At 31.3% G+C, this 20,072-nt stretch overlaps 2 protein-coding genes across 2 annotated transcripts in view; both read right to left on the bottom strand.

The window, feature by feature from the left end:
• Positions 1-5,441, bottom strand: part of ranbp3a (RAN binding protein 3a) — a 45,553-nt gene extending 40,112 nt beyond the window's left edge. The window contains 1 exon segment of the mRNA XM_056467803.1: positions 5,236-5,441. The gene's annotated coding sequence lies outside the window, so the exon portion shown is untranslated.
• A 135-nt stretch (positions 5,442-5,576) lies between these two features.
• On the bottom strand, positions 5,577-19,562 carry LOC130237025 (cystinosin-like). Its single transcript, XM_056467805.1, has 10 exons — positions 19,278-19,562; positions 18,117-18,195; positions 17,943-18,030; positions 16,556-16,659; positions 14,597-14,734; positions 14,418-14,517; positions 10,534-10,653; positions 9,967-10,137; positions 6,215-6,332; positions 5,577-5,930 (listed from the first exon to the last, which is right to left on the bottom strand). Exons 1-10 carry the CDS (start codon positions 19,342-19,344, stop codon positions 5,764-5,766), a joined length of 1,152 nt encoding a protein of 383 aa, XP_056323780.1. The 5' UTR covers positions 19,345-19,562; the 3' UTR covers positions 5,577-5,763.
• Positions 19,563-20,072: the final 510 nt, after the last annotated feature.

Raw genomic sequence — 20,072 nt, 5'->3', positions numbered from 1 at the left:
CAAAATGCAATGGCGATATCTCTGTCTCTCACTCTTTCTGTGGGTCTCTGTGAGGACAGTTTCTCTTGCGAGGACTAGTCTGAGAGAATAATTTTCCTTTTGCTTGTGTTTAATGCTCCTGTCTAAAATCATTTGAGATTTGAAATAGACCCTTTTCACGATGACGTCACCTAACTTCACCCTATTGGCAATGCAGTGTATTTTTTGTTCCAGTTTACCTTTGAATGAATGGGAGACTTCTCTGGAAAATTTACAAATAAAAGTATTACATTGCATCATCTGATTTAACACTAGTATTGGTATTGGGCTTGTGTCCAAATGTTTCTCTTTCAATACTGAACTACTTTCTGACTTTAAATATTAAAAAAATATAATATTTAAAAATTAAATTTTTTTAAGCTATTAAGAATAGGAATAAGCTATTGTTTATCAATGAAAGCATATGTTTGCAACTTTTTCATTTATTAATTAAGTTTATTTCCTCAATAATAGATTTATTTTTACTTTAATACTGCTCTGAATATACATTTAAATTATCTGTTATATGTAAATGTTCCAGCTTGAGTAAAAATCTTTATTAAATCTTCTTATATTACCTAACAGGGTATGTCTATACATGCAAAGAGTTTCATCATTTACTATTTACTGGTCTATTAATGTTTTGTTCAGTTACTCCATTTGAATGAACCTACTGCCAGCTTTTGGGTGGATTTAATTTGATAACTGTACAACCTTTTAGTTAACAATGTTACAAATAAACTCATAATCCAATAATACTGAATTCAAACGCAGTCTTCTTGGTGTTATTTTTACAATTGTAAATTTATATAATGATTTTCTTAGATTATTAAGTCACATACAACATTGTTATTTCATTAATTTGAATATTAAATAGACATAAATGTTTTGTTCATGAATAAAATACCAGTATAGAAATAAAATGTCAGAACACTGAGTATGTTTGTGAATCAGCTGTCCACTGTAAACAACCACAGTAAAACACCCACGTTTTTTTTTTTTATAACTTATTCTTCAATACACACACAAAAAAATAAAAAATAAAACTCTGACATAAAAAAAATGTTCAACACCCGTGTAAACATCTGAAATCTTTATTTGACAAATACTTACATATCCGTACCAACTTCATCTGCATTAAAGAGAGCAACACAAAGCAATAGACTCATTTACTTGGTTCAAGCGGATATCTGGATGATCTGTGCGGTTTTTTTAGCCGTTCCGGCTGCAACCCAGTACTGGGAAACACCCATACACTCTCACATTTACACACACTCATACACTACGGCCAATCTAGTTCATTTAATTCACCTATAGCGTATGACTTTGGACTGTGGGGGAAACCCAAGCACCTGGAGGAAACCCACACGAACACAGGGAGAACATGCAAACTCCACACAGAAATGCCGACTAACCCAGCTGGGAGTCAAACCAGCAATCTTCTTGCTGTGAGGTGACAGTGCTAACCACTAAGCCAACGTGAGGCCTAACTAACTATATTTTAATTAGCAATTTTTTTAAAAATCATAAATTTTTGTAATGCAACAATAAACAAGATTTTTTTGAGCTAATTAAATAAAAATGCCAAGGTGCAAACATTAAGAGTTTAAAACAACCCAAAAGACTGAAAACCTCGGCAGATATTCAGATTCTTATTGACTATCATCATTTTCCTCTCTTTTCTCCCAAGATTAGTATTTACTTAACAGCCTAACAGCACCCAAGGTCCCATTTGATTGGTCAGATTTTAATAAACAATCTGTAATAACTAATAATAACAATTCCTTACATTTTATATAAATTTTTCTGGACACTCAAATCGCTTTACACATTGGGGGGGAATCTCCTCATCCACCACCAGTGTGTAACATCCACCTGGATGACACGACGGCAGCCATATTGTGCCAGACCGCACACCACACACCAGCTGATTGGTGGAGAGGAGACAGCGTAATGAAGCCAATTATGATACAGGGATGGTTAGGAGGAAATATTTGACAGAGGCCAGTGGGCAAATTTGGCCAGGATGCCGTGGTTAAACACCTTTTTCGAAGGACATCCTGGAATTTGTCCTTCGAATAGAGAGTCAGGACCTCGGTTTGACGTCTCATATGAAAGCAGCACTCACTGACAGTATAGTGTCCCCTTCACTATTCTGGGGTGTTAGGACTCACACATCCCACAGGTTGAGTGCCCCCTGCTGGTCTCACTAACACCACTTCTGGCAGCAACCCAGCTTTCGCATGTGGTACTGACCACGTGCATTACATTTCTGCTTGTTAAGTCGTGATGTATGGAATACTGTTTCCGAGTCCAAGTCACTACTCATTTGAATTGAGAAAATGTTCGTTTATGGCCACTTTTTAGTTATATCACACTTTAAAGTTAATTTTAAATAAAATCATAGTGTACACAACAGTCTCTGGACTTGCGGTATCAGACACCAATATTTTACCAATTTATAAAAAAATTTATCACTTTCTGGCCATCTGATGTTAGGCATGGATATATATATATATATATATATATATATATATATATATATATATATATATATATATATATATATATATATATATATATTGTGATCGTGATTTTCGAAAGCAATACAGTACTTTGTAAATATTTATTATTACCATTTGATGAGTCTCCCTTTTCATTTTGGTAGAGTGCTTGGAACCGAAAGCCGCTTCGCGTGACGTCACGCTTAACAAGCAGATAGATAGAGCATGTATTATTATGACAATAATGATAATTTTTCAATATATCGTGAAGCCCTAATTTAGATATTTTCTTGCTGAGAAATTGTTGCAGTAAAAAACACTGTACCCATGGAAAAAAAAATGTTTTTGATTTGACTTGGCATCTTTCGATAAAAGCAAAGAATTAAGTTTAACCTGCTGTAAAAAAAAAAAAAATTAAATAAATAAATAAATAAATAAATAAAAACAAATTGTGCCATTAATCACAATCTGAGCACCTTTCATGAAGTTGCGAGTCATGGCATGACGCAAAATCTGGCTTTGTTTTCATAATAAACGACATAAACAACAACTCAATAAGATATATCTTCAGATCTCTTAGACTGAGCATCGTTACTTTAGAATAAGTGCTAAACAATGCTGTGTAATTTACTATGATTGGAGCATGCTTCACAAAGTTACGAGTAGAAAAACCACAACAATAACTCATCAATTGTATATACATAACTATGTGTGTGTTTCTGTGCGGACTTTATGACTTAATGATGAATATGGATTATGGTGAGCTTAAGCTTTTGTAATCGGGTAAATCTGCTGTAAATAACGTGTGACTTTCCACAATTAGAGACAGTTTAGTGATGTTTATTTTCACATTGTGGTGAGTTCAGGCTCTTTTTAATTGCAAGAATCTGTTGTAAATATTGTTGTGTGATTTACCATGATCTGACAATGGAGTCACGTCAAATAAATGATACATCTATATTATTGACATATGGGTCAGGGGAACGTCACATACAAGCATTCGCTCAATTTTAGACAACGCCCCAAACAAATATGCCTTTTTATGCAATTATACAGAGAGAGAGTTTTAATTTTATTACCATTTCAGCTTCTATGGCTATGTCATGGCAAAAAAAATTATCAAGTTTACCATGTTTTATATTTACCAATTTTTTATAATTATAAAAATATACTAACAATTAAAAGTAATCAACAGCAATAAATAATATACAAGGTAAAATACATAAATAATGATAATAATGATAATATATAAGATAAAAATCTAAAACCGTTTTTTAAGGTTTTCTTTTGATAATAATTGTACAACTTTAGACAGATTCACATTTGAAAATATTTCATTTAAGGTCTCTCCAGATAAAAATTGTTGTCTGATAACATTAAAAATGGGGCACTCCACAAGAATATGTTTAACAGTTTGGTTTAACAATATAGACATTTTGGGGGTTCTTCTCCTTTGAGTATGCAATTATACATTTCAAATGATATACAGTATGACAAGACTTTCAGAGCTATATGGTGTTTTTTACATCACAGAATCATAAATTATGATTGTTTTTTTTCTTGTTTGACAGCAACTACCTCAGCACTACACTGGAGTTAATCAAAATCATTACATGTATTATAGAGACCAGAATCTAAGCTTTCAAATGACATCTGTTTTGTGTTGATCAAGGAAGTAGTTTAGCGAAATGTATGATTATAATTAATATTATCAAGTTTCTGGGGAGGAATCCCGCTGGAAGTACACTCCTATTTTACCCCTTTTGCAAGATGTAAGATTAGTCTTTGGTGTCTCCAGAATGTGTCTGTAAAGTTTCAGCCCAAAATATCCATGAGTTATTTATTATACAACGCGGAATATAGCCATTAGGGCTAGCCGGTATATTGCCTAGAGATGACCAGCTAAAACCAGCTTGACCAGCCTAGCCAAAACCAGCTATGTCCAGCTTAAACCAGGCCTGTCAGGCTGGCTTTATCTGGTCATTTATCAGACTGACCAGCTAAGACCAGGCTGGAAATGGCTGTAAACCAGGCTGGACATGGTCAAAACCCCTCTAAAACCAGGTTGGTTGACCAGCTAAAACCAGCCAAGCAGCCTAGGCTGGTTTAGGCTGTTTTCTTTTTCAGCAGGGAAGTCCTAATGTGCGAATATAAACTAACTTTAGCTCAATTGTAAAGACTTGTTGTACACTTGTTTGCTTATAATTCTCTGGTAATGTTGAAATAACGAATGAATTATCGTCCGGTTTAGGATAAAGCTATAATAGAACAGTTATAGCAAACAAAGTCACATTACTGATGACATTTTAAGCTGGAACGAGCATAACTTATTATACAGCAATGCCTCTTATCTCAAACTTAGATGGTTTCAAAAGTGTTAAAACTCACACACCCACTAACGTTATAGCGTCCGTTACAAGAAATAAACATGAATAATAAACACTGCCTAGTTTAATAACAGAACAATATAAGCCTAACGTTAAACTGAAACAAATATACCCGCACTACTTTCGACCATAAATAAGGTGAACTGTATGTAAACATTAACTGTTAGTCATGTCTCTGATTGTGCAGGTCTGTTTTAACGCTACGACGATATTAAGTCAATAAATCTATCAACTCCAAATAGTTTCACACCTAACGCGAGTCGTTATAGTTAATAAATGGGCACGGAAGAAACTAAGCCAGTAATTCAGACATAAACATCACTTACCCTCAGCTGTCACCTCCGCCATCTTACTTCCGCTGACTAACCATAATCCCCCGCGCTTTACAATGACGCAATAGTGTCGACAGGGTTGTGTTTAGCAGATGTGTTATTTCACTTTGAAATTTGCTAAAGCTATTTTGTTATGGATTAGACTAGTTAAAAACACCATAAAAATCACAAGTTTAGTAACACCACGTACACAGAATACAATACTGATGATTCGTCTTACTGCCACCAGATGACAGTGTAAAACACGAGAAAGAATATTGGGACAATAACACAAAAATATGCTTAATTATAAAGTGTTGCGTTTAACACTTTATTAATTTCAGTACAGCACAGCTCTAATAATTCACCTGAGATCAAACTGTTTATTTGAATATGAAAAAAGGATTAATTTGTATGAAACTAAAAGCCTATATACAAATATAGAGTTTCCCTTTGATAAACAGGTCACGCTTGAAAAATAGTAATCAAAAAGTGATATTAATAAGTCCATATGAAATATTCATGTTATTTCCATGTCCTCATTCAGGTTTTCACGTTGTGTTGATCATTCTGTTCATCTAAATCCTGATACATTGGCTTTCGGTTCCTGTACAGACAATAATGCTGTATAATGAACAAAATGTCGAAGAATATGGAGAAGACGCCCAGTCCGAACTTTGTAGGGTCTCCAAATATAAACCTCCATTTATCTGTCAAGAAAACACATGACAGACGGTTATTGTATTTATTGTGCTGCGGTGTAAGGATTGAGGTAAAGTTGGTTTTATATTCATACATTCGTTAATTTGGTCTGAAACCGCATGTAATGACATTAGCACTATTTATTGACTGCGGACAGTGTTGATTTCCCTATTTAGAATTTTCAAATAATGCTTTTATTAAATTATATTATTAAGGAGAAAGTCAGAATACAGTGCTGATATATAACCAACTTCACCACAATTAGGAATTGACAGTGTTTGTGTGGTCTCACCATTGTTATAGGCCTCAAGGAACATCTGGATTAAACTGAAACTACCCCCTGTGAAGTCCAGCAGCACATTGCCGATGCTCCAGCCCTCTGTGCTCTTCCTGCGGTAGTTCATGTGAGCCTGAAAAATAAACACAACACTTGTTTTCAGTAAAGAACATGAAGAAAAGTACCACTTTTTTTAACAAGTTGCTTTTTTCAAGAATTTTACTTAATTTTTTTTATACAATCAGCAACCAATTTATTCATACCCCAGTCTTCTTACTTAAATGTACTTTTATTCAACCATTTTTTGTTTGTTTGTTTGTTTGTTTGTTTGTTTGTTTGTTTGTTTGTTTGTTTTTTTACCATAAATGACACAAGCTTGTCCTAAAAGATAGGAAGACGATGTACAAGAGGCATCATTGTGGAAAAACATATTTCTCTGCTTTTATTTAAATTTGAATAATATCTTTAAGTCAGAATTTGCCATGAGGGAAAATTTTGGGCTTGACTGTATATTTGAATAAGTAAAGGTTAATAAAAATATGCAGTTTCATTTTTATGTAAGTATTTGTGTGTCACGCTTAATAATAATGGAAGATTATTTTACCCATATTTCAAAATAAATTTTTCACAAAAAGTAAAGCAAAGTAAACAACTTGCTTGCATTTAACATATTTTCTATGCATTAAAAATACATATAATGAAAAGAATTCACATTATTTGAGAAAAGTAAAATTGAGAAAGAAAAAAATAATAAAAAAAAGAAATAACAAAAAGAAAGAAACTAAGAAAGAAAACCATATAAAGAAATAAATAACAAGAAAGAAGAGAGAACAAGAAAGAAATAATGAAAAAGAAAGAACAAAAAAGAAAGAATAAAAAGAAATTACAAGAAAGAAAGAAAGAGAATAAAAAAAAGAATAAAAAGTAAGAAAGATTAAAAGAAAGAATAAAAAAGAAAGAATAAAAAGAAGGAAAGAAAGAAAGTCTAAAAAGAAAGAAAGTGTAAAAAGAAAGTAAGAATAAAATGAAAGAAAGAATAGAATGAAAGAAAGAATGAAAAGAAAGAATGAATAAAAAGAAAGAGTAAAATGAAAGAAAGAAAGAAAGAAAGAATAAATAGAAAAAAGAAAGAAAGAAAGAATAAAAAAGAAAAAAGAAAGAAAGAATAAAAAGAAAGAAAGAATGAAAAAGAAAAAAGAATAAAAAGAAAGAAAGAAAGAATTAAAAGAAAAAAGAAAGAATAAAAGAACGAATAAAAAGAAAGAAAGAAATAATAAAAAAGAAATAATAAAAAAGAAAGAATACAAAAAAGAAAGAACAAATAAAAAGAAACAATAAAAGAAATAAAGAATAAAACAGAAATAAAAAATAAAAAGAAATAACAAGAAAGAAAGAGAATAAAAAAGAAAGAAAGAAAGAAATTACAAGAGAATAAAAAAGAATAAAGAAAGAAAGAATAAAAGAAAGAATGTAAAAGTAAGAAAGAATAAAAAGAAAAAAGAAATAACAAGAAAGAAAGAGAATAAAAAAGAAAGAAATTACAAGAGAATAAAAAAGAATAAAGAAAGAAAGAATAAAAGAAAGAATGAAAAAGTAAGAAAGAATAAAAAGAAAAAAGAAATAACAAGAAAGAAGAAAAAAGAAATAACAAGAAAGAAAGAATAAAGAAAGAATACAAAAAAGAAAGAAAAAATGAAAATAAAATAAACAAGAAATAAAGAAAAGACAGAAAGAACGAAAGAACATAAAATAAATGATGAGAAAGAAAGAAAGAAAGAAAGAAAGAAAGAAAGAAAGAAAGAAAGAAAGAAAGAATATTTGTATTTTTTTCCCCCTCTGACTAAACAATGACCCAAAAAAAAAATGATTTTAAGATTTGGATTTCACATAAATCCATAATTATAATCTGGAAACTGGTGAACTTTCTTGGTCATTAGATGAGTTAGTGTAAACTTTTTTAAATGTACTTTTTCAAGCCACAAGTAAGAGCAAGTGTTATAATCAGTGAAAAATGAGTAAGCGAGAAGTATCTGCTTTGATTTCCAGTGAACTGCATCAAAATTGACTCCACTTTTCTATGAATAGCCTTCATTTTAAAAGACACAGTTCAGTCAAAATGTTTAGGTTCTGTCATTTACTCAACCATATGCCGTTCTAAAACAACATGACCTATTTCTTCTAAAAACACATCCGCCATGGCTCTCAGATTTCTTTCACGCATGTGAATATTCAATGGAGGCTAAAGACAGAGTTGATTCTCATGTTTCGCATCACTCAATGTTTTTAATGCAAGCATGAAAGAGAATGGAAAACTTACAGCAGAGGGTAAAGATACTAATCACGCTGACAGAATATTGTGGATTTTGTCATGCCCAGATCTCTTGCACTTTCATTTTGTGTGTGTGTGTGTGTGTGTGTGTGTATCAATGACATTTTTGATTTAGGCTTTTCCCATATTAGGACTGGAACAACATCAAACATTGAAAAACATTTAAAAACATAATATTTAATTTTATTTTTATTATATATACAGCATATATGATTTTATTCATTTTATCTTTTAATTTATATTATTTTTATTTTATATTTTATTTTATTTTATATTATTTATATAGTTGAAGTCAGAATTATTAGCCTCCCTGAATTATTAGCCCCCTGTTTATTTTTTCCCCCAATTTCTGTTTAATGGAGAGAAGATTTTTGTCAACATATTTCTAAATCATAATAGTTTTAATAACTCATTTCTAATAACTGATGTATTTTATCTTTGCCATGATGACAGAAAATAATATTTACTAGATATTTTTCAAGACACTTCTATACAGCTTAAAGTGACATTTAAAGGCTTAACTAGGTTAATTAGGTTAACTAGGCAGGTTAGGGTAATTAGACAAGTTATTGTGTAATGATGGTTTGTTCTGTAGACTATCAAAAAAATATATAACTTAAAGGGGCTAATAATTTTGACCTTTTTAAAAAATTAAAAACAGTTTTTTTCTAGCCGAAATAAAACAAATAAGACTTTCTCCAGAAGAAAAAATATTATCAGACATATTGTGAAAATTTCCTTGCGCTGTTAAACATAATTTAGGAAATATTTAAAAAAGAAAAAAAATTCAAAGGATTATTCAAAATAATAATTCTGACTTCTGTATATATGTGTAACTGTGTAACTGTATATATATATTCAACTGTATATACATATATATATATATGTATATATATGTAAACACACAGTTTTTATATATATTTATTCCATTTTTATATTTTTGTCATTTTATTTTAAAAATGTTTTGTTATCTAATTTTATTTAATAATTAATTTAACTAATATTTTATTTCATATTATTTAATTAAATTTTTAAGAAAATTTTGCAATAATATATATATATATATATATATATATATATATATATATATATATATATATATATATATATATATATATATATATATTATAATAAAATTATAAGAAAAATTTGTATTTTTATTTTGTCATTTTATTTTTTATTATTTATTTATGCTATCTAATTTAACTTTTTATTTTATTATATATAAATAAATAAATAAATAAATAAATATATATATATATATATTTTTTTTCTCATCTCATCTCATAAAATATAATATAAATGGAATTAATTTATATATATATATATTATATATATATATATATATATATATATATATATATATATATAAAATTCATTCCATTTATATTATATTTTATGAGATGAGATGAGATGCAATGAGAAAGGAAAATTGTACCTGAGGGATGTATTTCACAAGCGTGACACCCAGTTTAATGTAGGAGAAATAGTACAGATAATCCAGCCAGGAGATCTTTTTTGCCACAGCAACAAACAGAGAGACAAATGCAAAAGTCCATCCGATGACTAACAACCCAATGGCCACTTTGGAGACCTTTTGCCCACCTCTCTGAAAATAAAACCAAAAGCATTTTTATTATTATAGCTCTGGCGTGTGTTGTCTGAGACATCATAACTAAAATTATAGGTGCGACGTGACAGCTAATTTACAAAAAAACGGGGGCACTTGTGCACTGGCTGCCCAGAGGCATCACAAGGTCTTAAATTTCCTATGAAAAAAAACTGTTAAGTAATCCCTGTACATTTTGTGTTTTTTTTAAAGTTTTCTGTGAGTTTTAGGAATTTTAGGAATAGGTTTAGAGGACAGAATATGCAGTTTGTACAGTATAAACATAATCATATTTATGGAGAGTCTTTGGAAACCACATATACAGGTGAACGAATGTGTCAACCACAATAATATAATTATAACCGATCATTAGCACATGAATGTTGTAATGTTTACCTCATAAATGACACACTGGCAGATATAGACGAGAGTGAGAAGTAAGGCATGAAGACTGAAGAAGACATCATTGGCATCCACAGGAATGACTCCGTTTGGGTCTTTCTTCAAGAACTCCTCCTGAAAATACACCATTTAAAATCCTGCATTAAAAAAACTGCTAGTTGACAATCATAAAGTAGCTAAAAAGCAACTCACACTAAATATAATTCAATTGATCCTGCATATCAATCCCACCATATTAAGGTTTAGAAAATTATATATAATATATATATTTGTTGATTATTATTTGTTTGTATAAAAGTCCTATTATTAAGGTTACAGTGCAGCCACAATAAGCTTATTATTTGACATTTGACAAGTATATGTCATCAGAGTACCCTTTGCTGCTATTCTTTAAACTAGGTATTATAAGTACAGGTCATATTAGGACACACTAATTCTTTTTTTAACACTATTTAAGCCAAATGGTATTAAGACAAAGTAACTCTCCTTAAGATCGGATCGATGAATTCAAAAACAGATAAATTCAGTGCATTGCATTGTTGAAAAAATGTCCTGCTCTTGATTTGTTGCACCTATTGTCATTGTAACACAACAAAAATGTAAAATTGAACACTATTTACTTTTTTGGGTTGATCTGTCATATAAATTTTTCTAAACATAAAATATGTTAACATATAATATAGGGGGCATCACGGAGGCGCAGTGGATAGCACAATTGCCTCACAGCAAGATGGTCGCTGGTTCGAGCATTGGCTGGGTTAAATGGCATTTCCAGTGCTCCGGTTTCCCCCACAGTCCAAAGAAATGCAGTAAAGGTGAATTGGGTAAGCTAATTGTCCGTAGTGTATGTGTGTGAATGACAGTATATGGGTGTTTTCTAGTGACGGGTTGCGGCTGAAAGGGCATCCGCTGCGTAAAACATATGCTGGATAAGGCGGTTCATTCCACTGTGGCCACCCCAGATTAATAAAGGGACTAAGCTGAAAAGAAAATGAATGAATGAATGAATGAATGAACATATAATTTATTATAATATAAGTGTATGTGTAATTGTTAAGTGTTAATATATAACACTTAAGGTGACACTTTAGGTAAAATTTCACATGATTTAGTACTGGCTTATTACCTGCTTATTAATATGACTATAACTGTTTGTTAGCACTAATAATGTCTAAACTTATTTTACATCCCTAATCCTACCCAATACTTAAACCCAACTACTACCTGATAAAAAGCTAATTAGTAGTTTGAGCTAAAAGTCTTCATTGACGGTTTGCTAAAAGTGTGAACAAAAAAATTGGTAACACTTTAATTCACAGTATTAAACCATTATCTAACACCACTAGCTTATTAAACTACTACTTCACTGTTTATTGTTTATTAATAGCTAGTAAGTTAGAAATTCAGGTTTTAGGTTTTGGGTAGGATTAGGGATGTAAGATAAGATCAATGGCAAGGACAATATCAAGGACAATAAGATCATAATTTATAACTACTAATGAACAGTTAATATCTTAATAATAAGCAGGTAATAAGCCAATGTTTAACAGCATGAATTGTGACCTAAACTAAAGTGCCACACTAAAACACAACAACTCATACTGGCATATTTTTGATTACAAAGGCTTATTTCTTTCTTTTCATGGGTGGATTTGATTTCTGACTGCAATAATTTTTCTCCAATAGGCACAATAATGGGGCTGCACGATATTGGAAAAATCTGACATTGCGCTATTTTTTTCTCTGCAGTATATTTTGCGATATGAATACAATTTCACCAGATGACTTAAATAGCGTATTAATTTCATTCATTTTTAGATTGACTTGAATGATTTTGTAGAGTAGTTAGTCATGTATGGGGCTATATATTATCATCCGGAAGGTATTCATAGCTCTTCATTTTTTTTGTTACAGCCTTATTCCAAAATGGATTAAATTTGTTTATTTCCTCAAAATTCTACACACAATACCCCATAATGACAATGTGAAAAAAGATTTTTTTTTTAAATTGTTGCAAATTTATTAAAAATTAAAAAAGCTGAAAAATCACATGTACAGAAGTATTCACAGCTTTTGCTGTGAAGCTCTAAATTGAGCTCAGGTACATTCTGTTTCCACTGATCATTCTTGAGATGTTTCAGCAGCTTAATTGGAGTTTACCTGTGATGAATTCAGTTGATTGGACATGATTTGAAAAGGCATACACCTGTCTATATAAGGTCCCTAGGGTTGACAGTGCATGTCAAAGCACAAGCCAAGAATGAAGACAAAGGAATTGTCTGTAGACCTCCGAGACAGGATTGTCTCAAGGCACAAGGCTGGGGAAGGTTACAGAAAAAATTCTGCTGCTCTGAAAGTTCCAATGAGCACAGTGGCCTCCATGCTCTGTAAGTGGAAAATGTTTTGAACCACCAGGACTCTTCCTAGAGCTGGCCGGCCAACTAAGCAGAGTGATCGGGGGAGAAGGACCTCAGTCAGGGAGGTGATCAATAACCCGATGGTCACTCTGTCTGAGCTCCAGCGTTCTTCTGTGGAGAAAGGAGAACCTAACAGAAGGACAACCATCTGTGCAGCAATCCACCAATCAGGCCTGTACAGTAAAGTGGGCAGATGGAAGCCACTCCCAGCCTGGAATTTGCCGAAAGCCATCTGAAGGACTCTCTGACCATAAGAAACAAAATTCTCTGGTCTGATGAGACTAAAATTGAACTCTTTGGAGTGAATGCCAGGCAATACGTTTGGAGAAAACCAGGCACCGCACATCACCAGGTTAATACCATCCCTACATGCAAGCATGGTGGTGGCAGCATCATCCTCTGGGGATGTTTTTCAGCAGCAAGAACTGGAAGACTAGTCAGGATAGAGGGAAAGATGAATGCAGCAATGTACAGAGACATCCTGAATGAAAACCTGCTTCAGAGTGCTCTTGACCCCAGACTGAGCCGACGGTTCATCTTCCAGCAGGACAATGACCCAAAGCACACCACCAAAATATCAATGGAGTGGCTTCACAACAACTCAGTGAATCTCCTTGGGTGGCCCAGCCAGAGCCCAGACCTAAATCCTATTGAACATCTCTAGAGAGATCTGAAAATGGCTGTACACCGTCGCTTTCCAGCCAACCTGATCCAGCTTGAGAGGTGTTTACTGCTTGCAAAGAAGAATGGCCAACAATTCGTAAAGACAGGTGTGCCAAGCTTGTGGCATCATATTCAAAAAGACTTGAGGCATAATTGCTGCCAAAGGTGCATCAACAAAGTATTGAGCAAAGGCTGTGAATACTTGCGTACATGTGAGTTTTTTTATTTTTAAAAAACAATTTCAAAAAATCTTTTTTCACATTGTCATTATGGGGCATTGTGCGGAAATAAATGAATTTAATTCATTTTGAAATAAGGCTGTAACATAAAAAAAGTGAAGTGATATGAATATTTTCCGGATGCACTGTACATATAATAAACAAACTACAATGAAGCATAAATAAAATGAAGTGAATTTTAAAGTGAAATAAACAGTGCTTTATTGTTTTTTGGGAGTCTAACAGCATTCATCTTTATTAAAGTTATAAACGGTACAATTTCTTGTTTACTAATACTTTAAACTCTCTTAAAATGCTCACACAGTCATAGGCCTAACACATATAAATGACAAATGTTCACTCTATTGTGGTTAATTTTTGTCATGACAGCAAATCTCATGCGTTTTGACCTGTGGTTCATGGTATAATAAACTAAAATGCTAACTTAACATTGCATATCTTGCGTTGTGACTATTGTGAACAGACACATTGCGATATTGATGCTGAAACGATACATTGTGCATCCTTACTCAGTAATTTTCTAAAATGTCAAATCTCGCATCATTAAAACAGCAAGTACCTGAATATACGTCACCCAGAACAGGCCAACGTTGAACACACTGTAAGCAATGAATCCAGTCAGGTTGAGAGCGAGGAAATCAAAATTAAGGCCTACCACACTGTATGAAACAAAACATTAGCATTAGCTTTTCATTCAGTCTAAAACCTCAACGATATGCGTCAAAGATATTCTTGTACCTGTGTCGCTTCCAGTTCTCGTACACCTGTGGGTAAAACGACACAGACCAGGCCACGAAGTAAATCCAGCCAATGATTTGGTTGATGATGAAAAGGGCGTTGCTTCTGACGATCAAGAATCTGATCCGTGCTTTTAAACTGGAAAAAGAAAATCCCATCTAGCTATCATTTTAAAGAGTTTTTGTTATAAAAATGGGCAAAAAAAGTGGGGCAAAGACTTTTTTTACACCACTGTATATCTTTTGTATCCAGTATTATAATAGAACATTTTAGAAGCTCTTCAATTCAGATAAAATGATTTGTATAGACCAATAAATGCATCAAAGATTAAATGTTTTTTCATACATAACAACAAGAAAAGTGTAATGCTGCTTTAATATTAATTCATCCTTTAAAATGTGTTGTTAATTTAATAATAATGTTTTTAAAGCAAAATGATGACTCCCATACATTTGTTTAATATAATTTATACCCACTAAAATTTTTGATTTGAAAAGTTTATCAATTTTAAGGAACACATTGTCGCCACAAAATGCTCATTATTTGTCATTTTAAAATTTCAATTTGATGATACACTTTAAACCACATTGTTTTACAGGTCAAAGTATTGTTTCATCTTTACCTACTGTAAATGTATCTGCCATGCTAAATGTTGATAAAACATTATTATTAAACACAAGCATAGTCTTTACTTAAATATGTACAGATGTTAGTAATAACCAAAAAAATCGATATATGCAAAGAAAACAAATCTCAATGGTTTACAAATAAAGTTTTGCATAATAAAATAAAATGACGCAGGAAAAGAGTATTGAACACACGAAGAAAGGAAGGTGTAGAAAAGCATGGAAAGCTCAGACAGCAGCTGAAATCTCTCAGTAGTTTTTCAGCAACCCTCTGCCCTTCCTCAATGTAAATGAACATCAGCTGCTTCAGTCCAACATATACATTAGCAGGATGATGAAGATAAAATCAGGGTGGACATTTCAGTAAGACAATGAACCAAAACACAGCCAAGGAAACTCTCTAATGCTTTCAGAGAAAGAAAATCAAGCTGTAGAATGGCCAAGCCAATCACCTGACTTGAACCCAATATAAAATACAAAATAAATATCAGATTTGATAGACGAGACCCAGAGAACCATCAAGATTTTTACAATCTGTTGAAGTCTGTGAAAAACTCACACCTGAGCAATTCATGACCTCTCCACATGAGAGGTGTCTTTAAGCTGCTATCAGCAAAAAAGCCTTTTATATAAAGTATTAAATACATTTCAGTAGTTCAGTACTTTCTCCTTGTGTCATTTTATTGTTATTACACAGAATCAATTTTTTTAAGTTTTTTGTTTTGTATTGTTTGGGTTTTTACCAAAATCTGGTTCAATTCCATGTCAACAGTTCCTTTAGAAATATATTTCCCAGGAAAAAAACAGTATGTGTTCAATACTTATTTCCCCCACTGACACTATGCTTGTAATAATATTACATGAGGAGATATTTTGGTATACTGGATATAATAGAGGGTTTGAGTGTGCATCTGTCCATGAAAGCACTCTAGAAATGTAACAAATTATTATTATTGTTAATGTAATATGAAGCAGCCACCAAAATAGGAAGTCTTCTCTTTAACCCAAATACAGCCGATCTATTTGACTAGTTTAAAATCCCCTAAATTAAGGAACTACACAAATAGAACTGGTTCGTCAACATCCTGATGCAAATGTCACCATATCTGATTATCATGCATCTACAAGAATATATTCATGCTGTAAATGACGTAAACAATTAAACATACAGAAAATTGTAATTAACGTTATAAATGAAGACCAAATGTTGAACAAAATGAAGACTGAAGAGTTGAATGAATGAAATTGTCAGAGAACGTCACAGACAGAATGCCTTTTCCATGCAACACAGTATAATTGGTGACAGATTAAGAGAATTTAGCTTACAACGCACCTTTTTATGCGAGTGTCATTGCTGCTCAGGTACGCGGTCACCTGACCGACCCCTTTTGCCTGCACTTCAAATGATACAGATGTGCTTCCAGCTGGTACAACAACCTGTACAGAACGAGAGAGGACATTATTTATAAAGCGACTCATATGACTCGTATTTATTAAGCAACTATTTATCGTAATATGACTATTCATGTATAACTATGTATGCTATGACATTTTAAATAATTAATATAGGCAAATGGTAATTTTCACGCATGATAATGAATGTACACTGTTTCCTATAAGATGAATAAATGAGCTTTTATAAGTTTTGTATGAAAACAGACATCAAAACATATTATACTTTAGCAAAAAATGTTAATATATTCATAATCTGGCACAGAAAACCGTATTCAGTTTGAACATGAGCAAGATTTAAGTATACTGAAGTGAACAAGAAATTTTTTATTTAATTTAATAATTTTATTAAGCAACTATTTTATCCTATTATGATTATTCACGTATGATTATAGATTAGATATGAATGTATTGATATTATGAATGATTAATATAGGCATATGTCATTTTCATGCATGATTTATAAATTTTTTGTAATAACATTAAAACATAATATACTGTAGCAAAAAATCATTAACATTTTGATAATCTATTGCAGAAAACTGGATTCAGTTTGAACATGAGCAAAATTTAAGTATACTGAACTATACAGGAACTGTTTAAAATACTGTTTATCTTAATATGATTATTCATGTATGACTACAGATTAGGTGAATGTAATGATATTATGAATAGTAAATATAGGCAAATAGTAATTTTCATGCATGGTAATGAACATACACCGTTTATTATTTACATATAAGATTTACAAATGAGCTTTTATAAGTTTTGTATTAAAACAGGCATCAAAACATAATATACAGTAGAAAGAAATATTAATTTTCATAATCTCTCACAGAAAACCGTATTCTGTTTGAACATGAGCAAAATTTAATCATATTGAAATGAACAGGACCTTTTAAAAATGATTTTATTAAGCAAAGATTTATCTAAATAGATTATTCATGCATGACTATAGTTTAAATATGAATGTAATGATATTATGTATGATTAATATAGGTAAATGATCATTTAATGAATGATAATGAACGTAGAGTTTTATTATTTACATATAAGATTTATAAATGACATATTATAAAAACAGACATCAAAACATAATATACATTAGCAAAAGTACTTTAATATTTTCCTAATCTTGCACAGAAAATCATATTATGTTTAAACATAAGCAAAATGTAAGTATACAGGAACTTTTCAAACATAATATTGAATATGATTAAGGCAGACAGGTACATTAGTTTCAAATTTAATAAAATAATTGCACATACCTCATTGGGTAGTTGAATTATTAAAGACACATTATTTGATTCAAAAGTGATATTGAAATAAACCGTTACAGATGTGTTCAGTGGTGAACTGTGAACACAAAAGATTAAAAGAACATAGTTAACATTGCCTGGTGAAATTAGCTTGAATATAGAAACAAAGTCTTACTATCTTACCTCAGTGTAATGGTGATGTTTTCTGAAGAATATTCCTGTAGATTCACTGTTGTGGGAGCACTGATGGGCACTTCTGCATCTGTAAGTATCATTGAGTTAAAATTGGTTTTATATTCACACATTTAGACTTTCTCCTTAATAATATCATTTTGGAAAAGTATTCTTTGTAAATTCTAAATAGAGAAATCATATTAGCAGCAAATGACTATCAAAGTCAAATAAATAATAGTGCTAATGTTGTTTTCAAGTCATAATTACATGTGATTTCAGACCGAATATTCAAAGTACCATGGTAAAGGGAGCATGTCACAAGTTGTCATTGAATGAATGAGTGCACATAAAACCAACTTTACCTCAATGGTAATATACAGGGACTTTAATCTTTTGGTCAAGCTTTACAATAAGGTTTCATTAGTTAACGGTATTGTATTTATAACATGAACTAAAAATGAACAACACTTGTGCAGCATTTATTATTTATACACTGTAAAAAATCCTGATTGCCTTCAATTTTTAAGCTGAATCAAATTAACTCTATGAGTCTATTGAACTTATATTAGGTTAAACTGACTTAAAACAGCTTGCATAACTTATAAAATTAAGTTAGAACATGATGAGTTTAATAAGTTAAAACGAACTAAAACATATGCTGATTGATCATATAATATTTTACAGTGTAGTTACACGTTTACTAATGCATTATTAAAAACAAATTCATCTTTGTTAACATAATGCACTGAGTTAACATAAACTAACAATGAACTATATTTTCCATTTACTAACGTTAGCAAAGATGACTGAAAACTGTAATGATCGAATTGTTTGTTTGTTCATGTTAATACATACAATAAATAACATTAACTAATACTTTCCAATAAGGTTGTATTAGTTAATGTTATTTAACGTATTTATTAACATTAAAACCATTAATAATGTTGTATTGGTTAACGTTATTTGATGTTAATAAATGCATTAAATAACATCAACTAATACTGCGTTACTGTAACGTATTAACACTTTTTTTCTTGTTCTTCTCTTATTTTATATATATATATATATATATATATATATATATATATATATATATATATATATATATATATATATATATATATATATATATATATATATATTATATTTGAAGCATTGTACAGTACTTACCACCAAGTGTCGTGTGTTTACAGAGATACAGAGTTAAATAAAACAAAAGGAAAGTCTGTTTCAACATGATATTACATTTACAATCGTAAACAAATGTAATTATTACTGTTTAGTCGTTCAGTTTAACGCTACTTCAAAAACGGAGGTAGTAAATATGTGCTGACACGTCCAGTGGCACGTCGATGTAATTCTTAAAATATAAATAAAGTAAATAACGTCAAATCTATCACATGAGGAAACTGAAGTGTTTTTAAATCGGTATTTCCGCATTCGACATTTTCGATCACATGACGCGGATCAGCTGACTTGGAGTCGCCTCATGAACTGCGAAGATGTGAGTGTCCAAAAAAGGTCTGACTTCGTCCAGATTCCCACAGTCTGTTTGAATAAAAATAGCTCTTTATTTTCGGTTCTTGAGGCGGAGGTCGATAAAAACTCATTTTGCACACGGGAGCCATACAAAAATGTTAAGATTTTGTTGAGAGTTTACTGTCCTCTGGAGCATATTTGATCTTCAGTAGTCAAGATCAATCTACGGGACATAAATCTACATTTGATCTTCGCTAGTCAACAATGCACCAAAAACAATTTCAAAATTGTCCTAAGATAAGAATGGGTGTTGTTCAATAGTTTTAGGTCAACTGTTGAAAGGTTTTGATTCACTTTAAATCAAAATTATGCTGTATTTCCACAAGTGACAATGAAAAAGTTTCCCTGAAATTCATTTTGAACAACATTATTTGATAAGCCACATTTAATGTATTTGGTTTCTTTTATTATTGTTGTTGTTGTTGT

Source organism: Danio aesculapii, chromosome 11, assembly GCF_903798145.1.
Source record: "Danio aesculapii chromosome 11, fDanAes4.1, whole genome shotgun sequence".
In the NCBI taxonomy this organism is placed as follows: Eukaryota; Metazoa; Chordata; class Actinopteri; order Cypriniformes; family Danionidae; genus Danio; species Danio aesculapii.
This window is presented reverse-complemented; position numbering and strand designations above follow the sequence as displayed.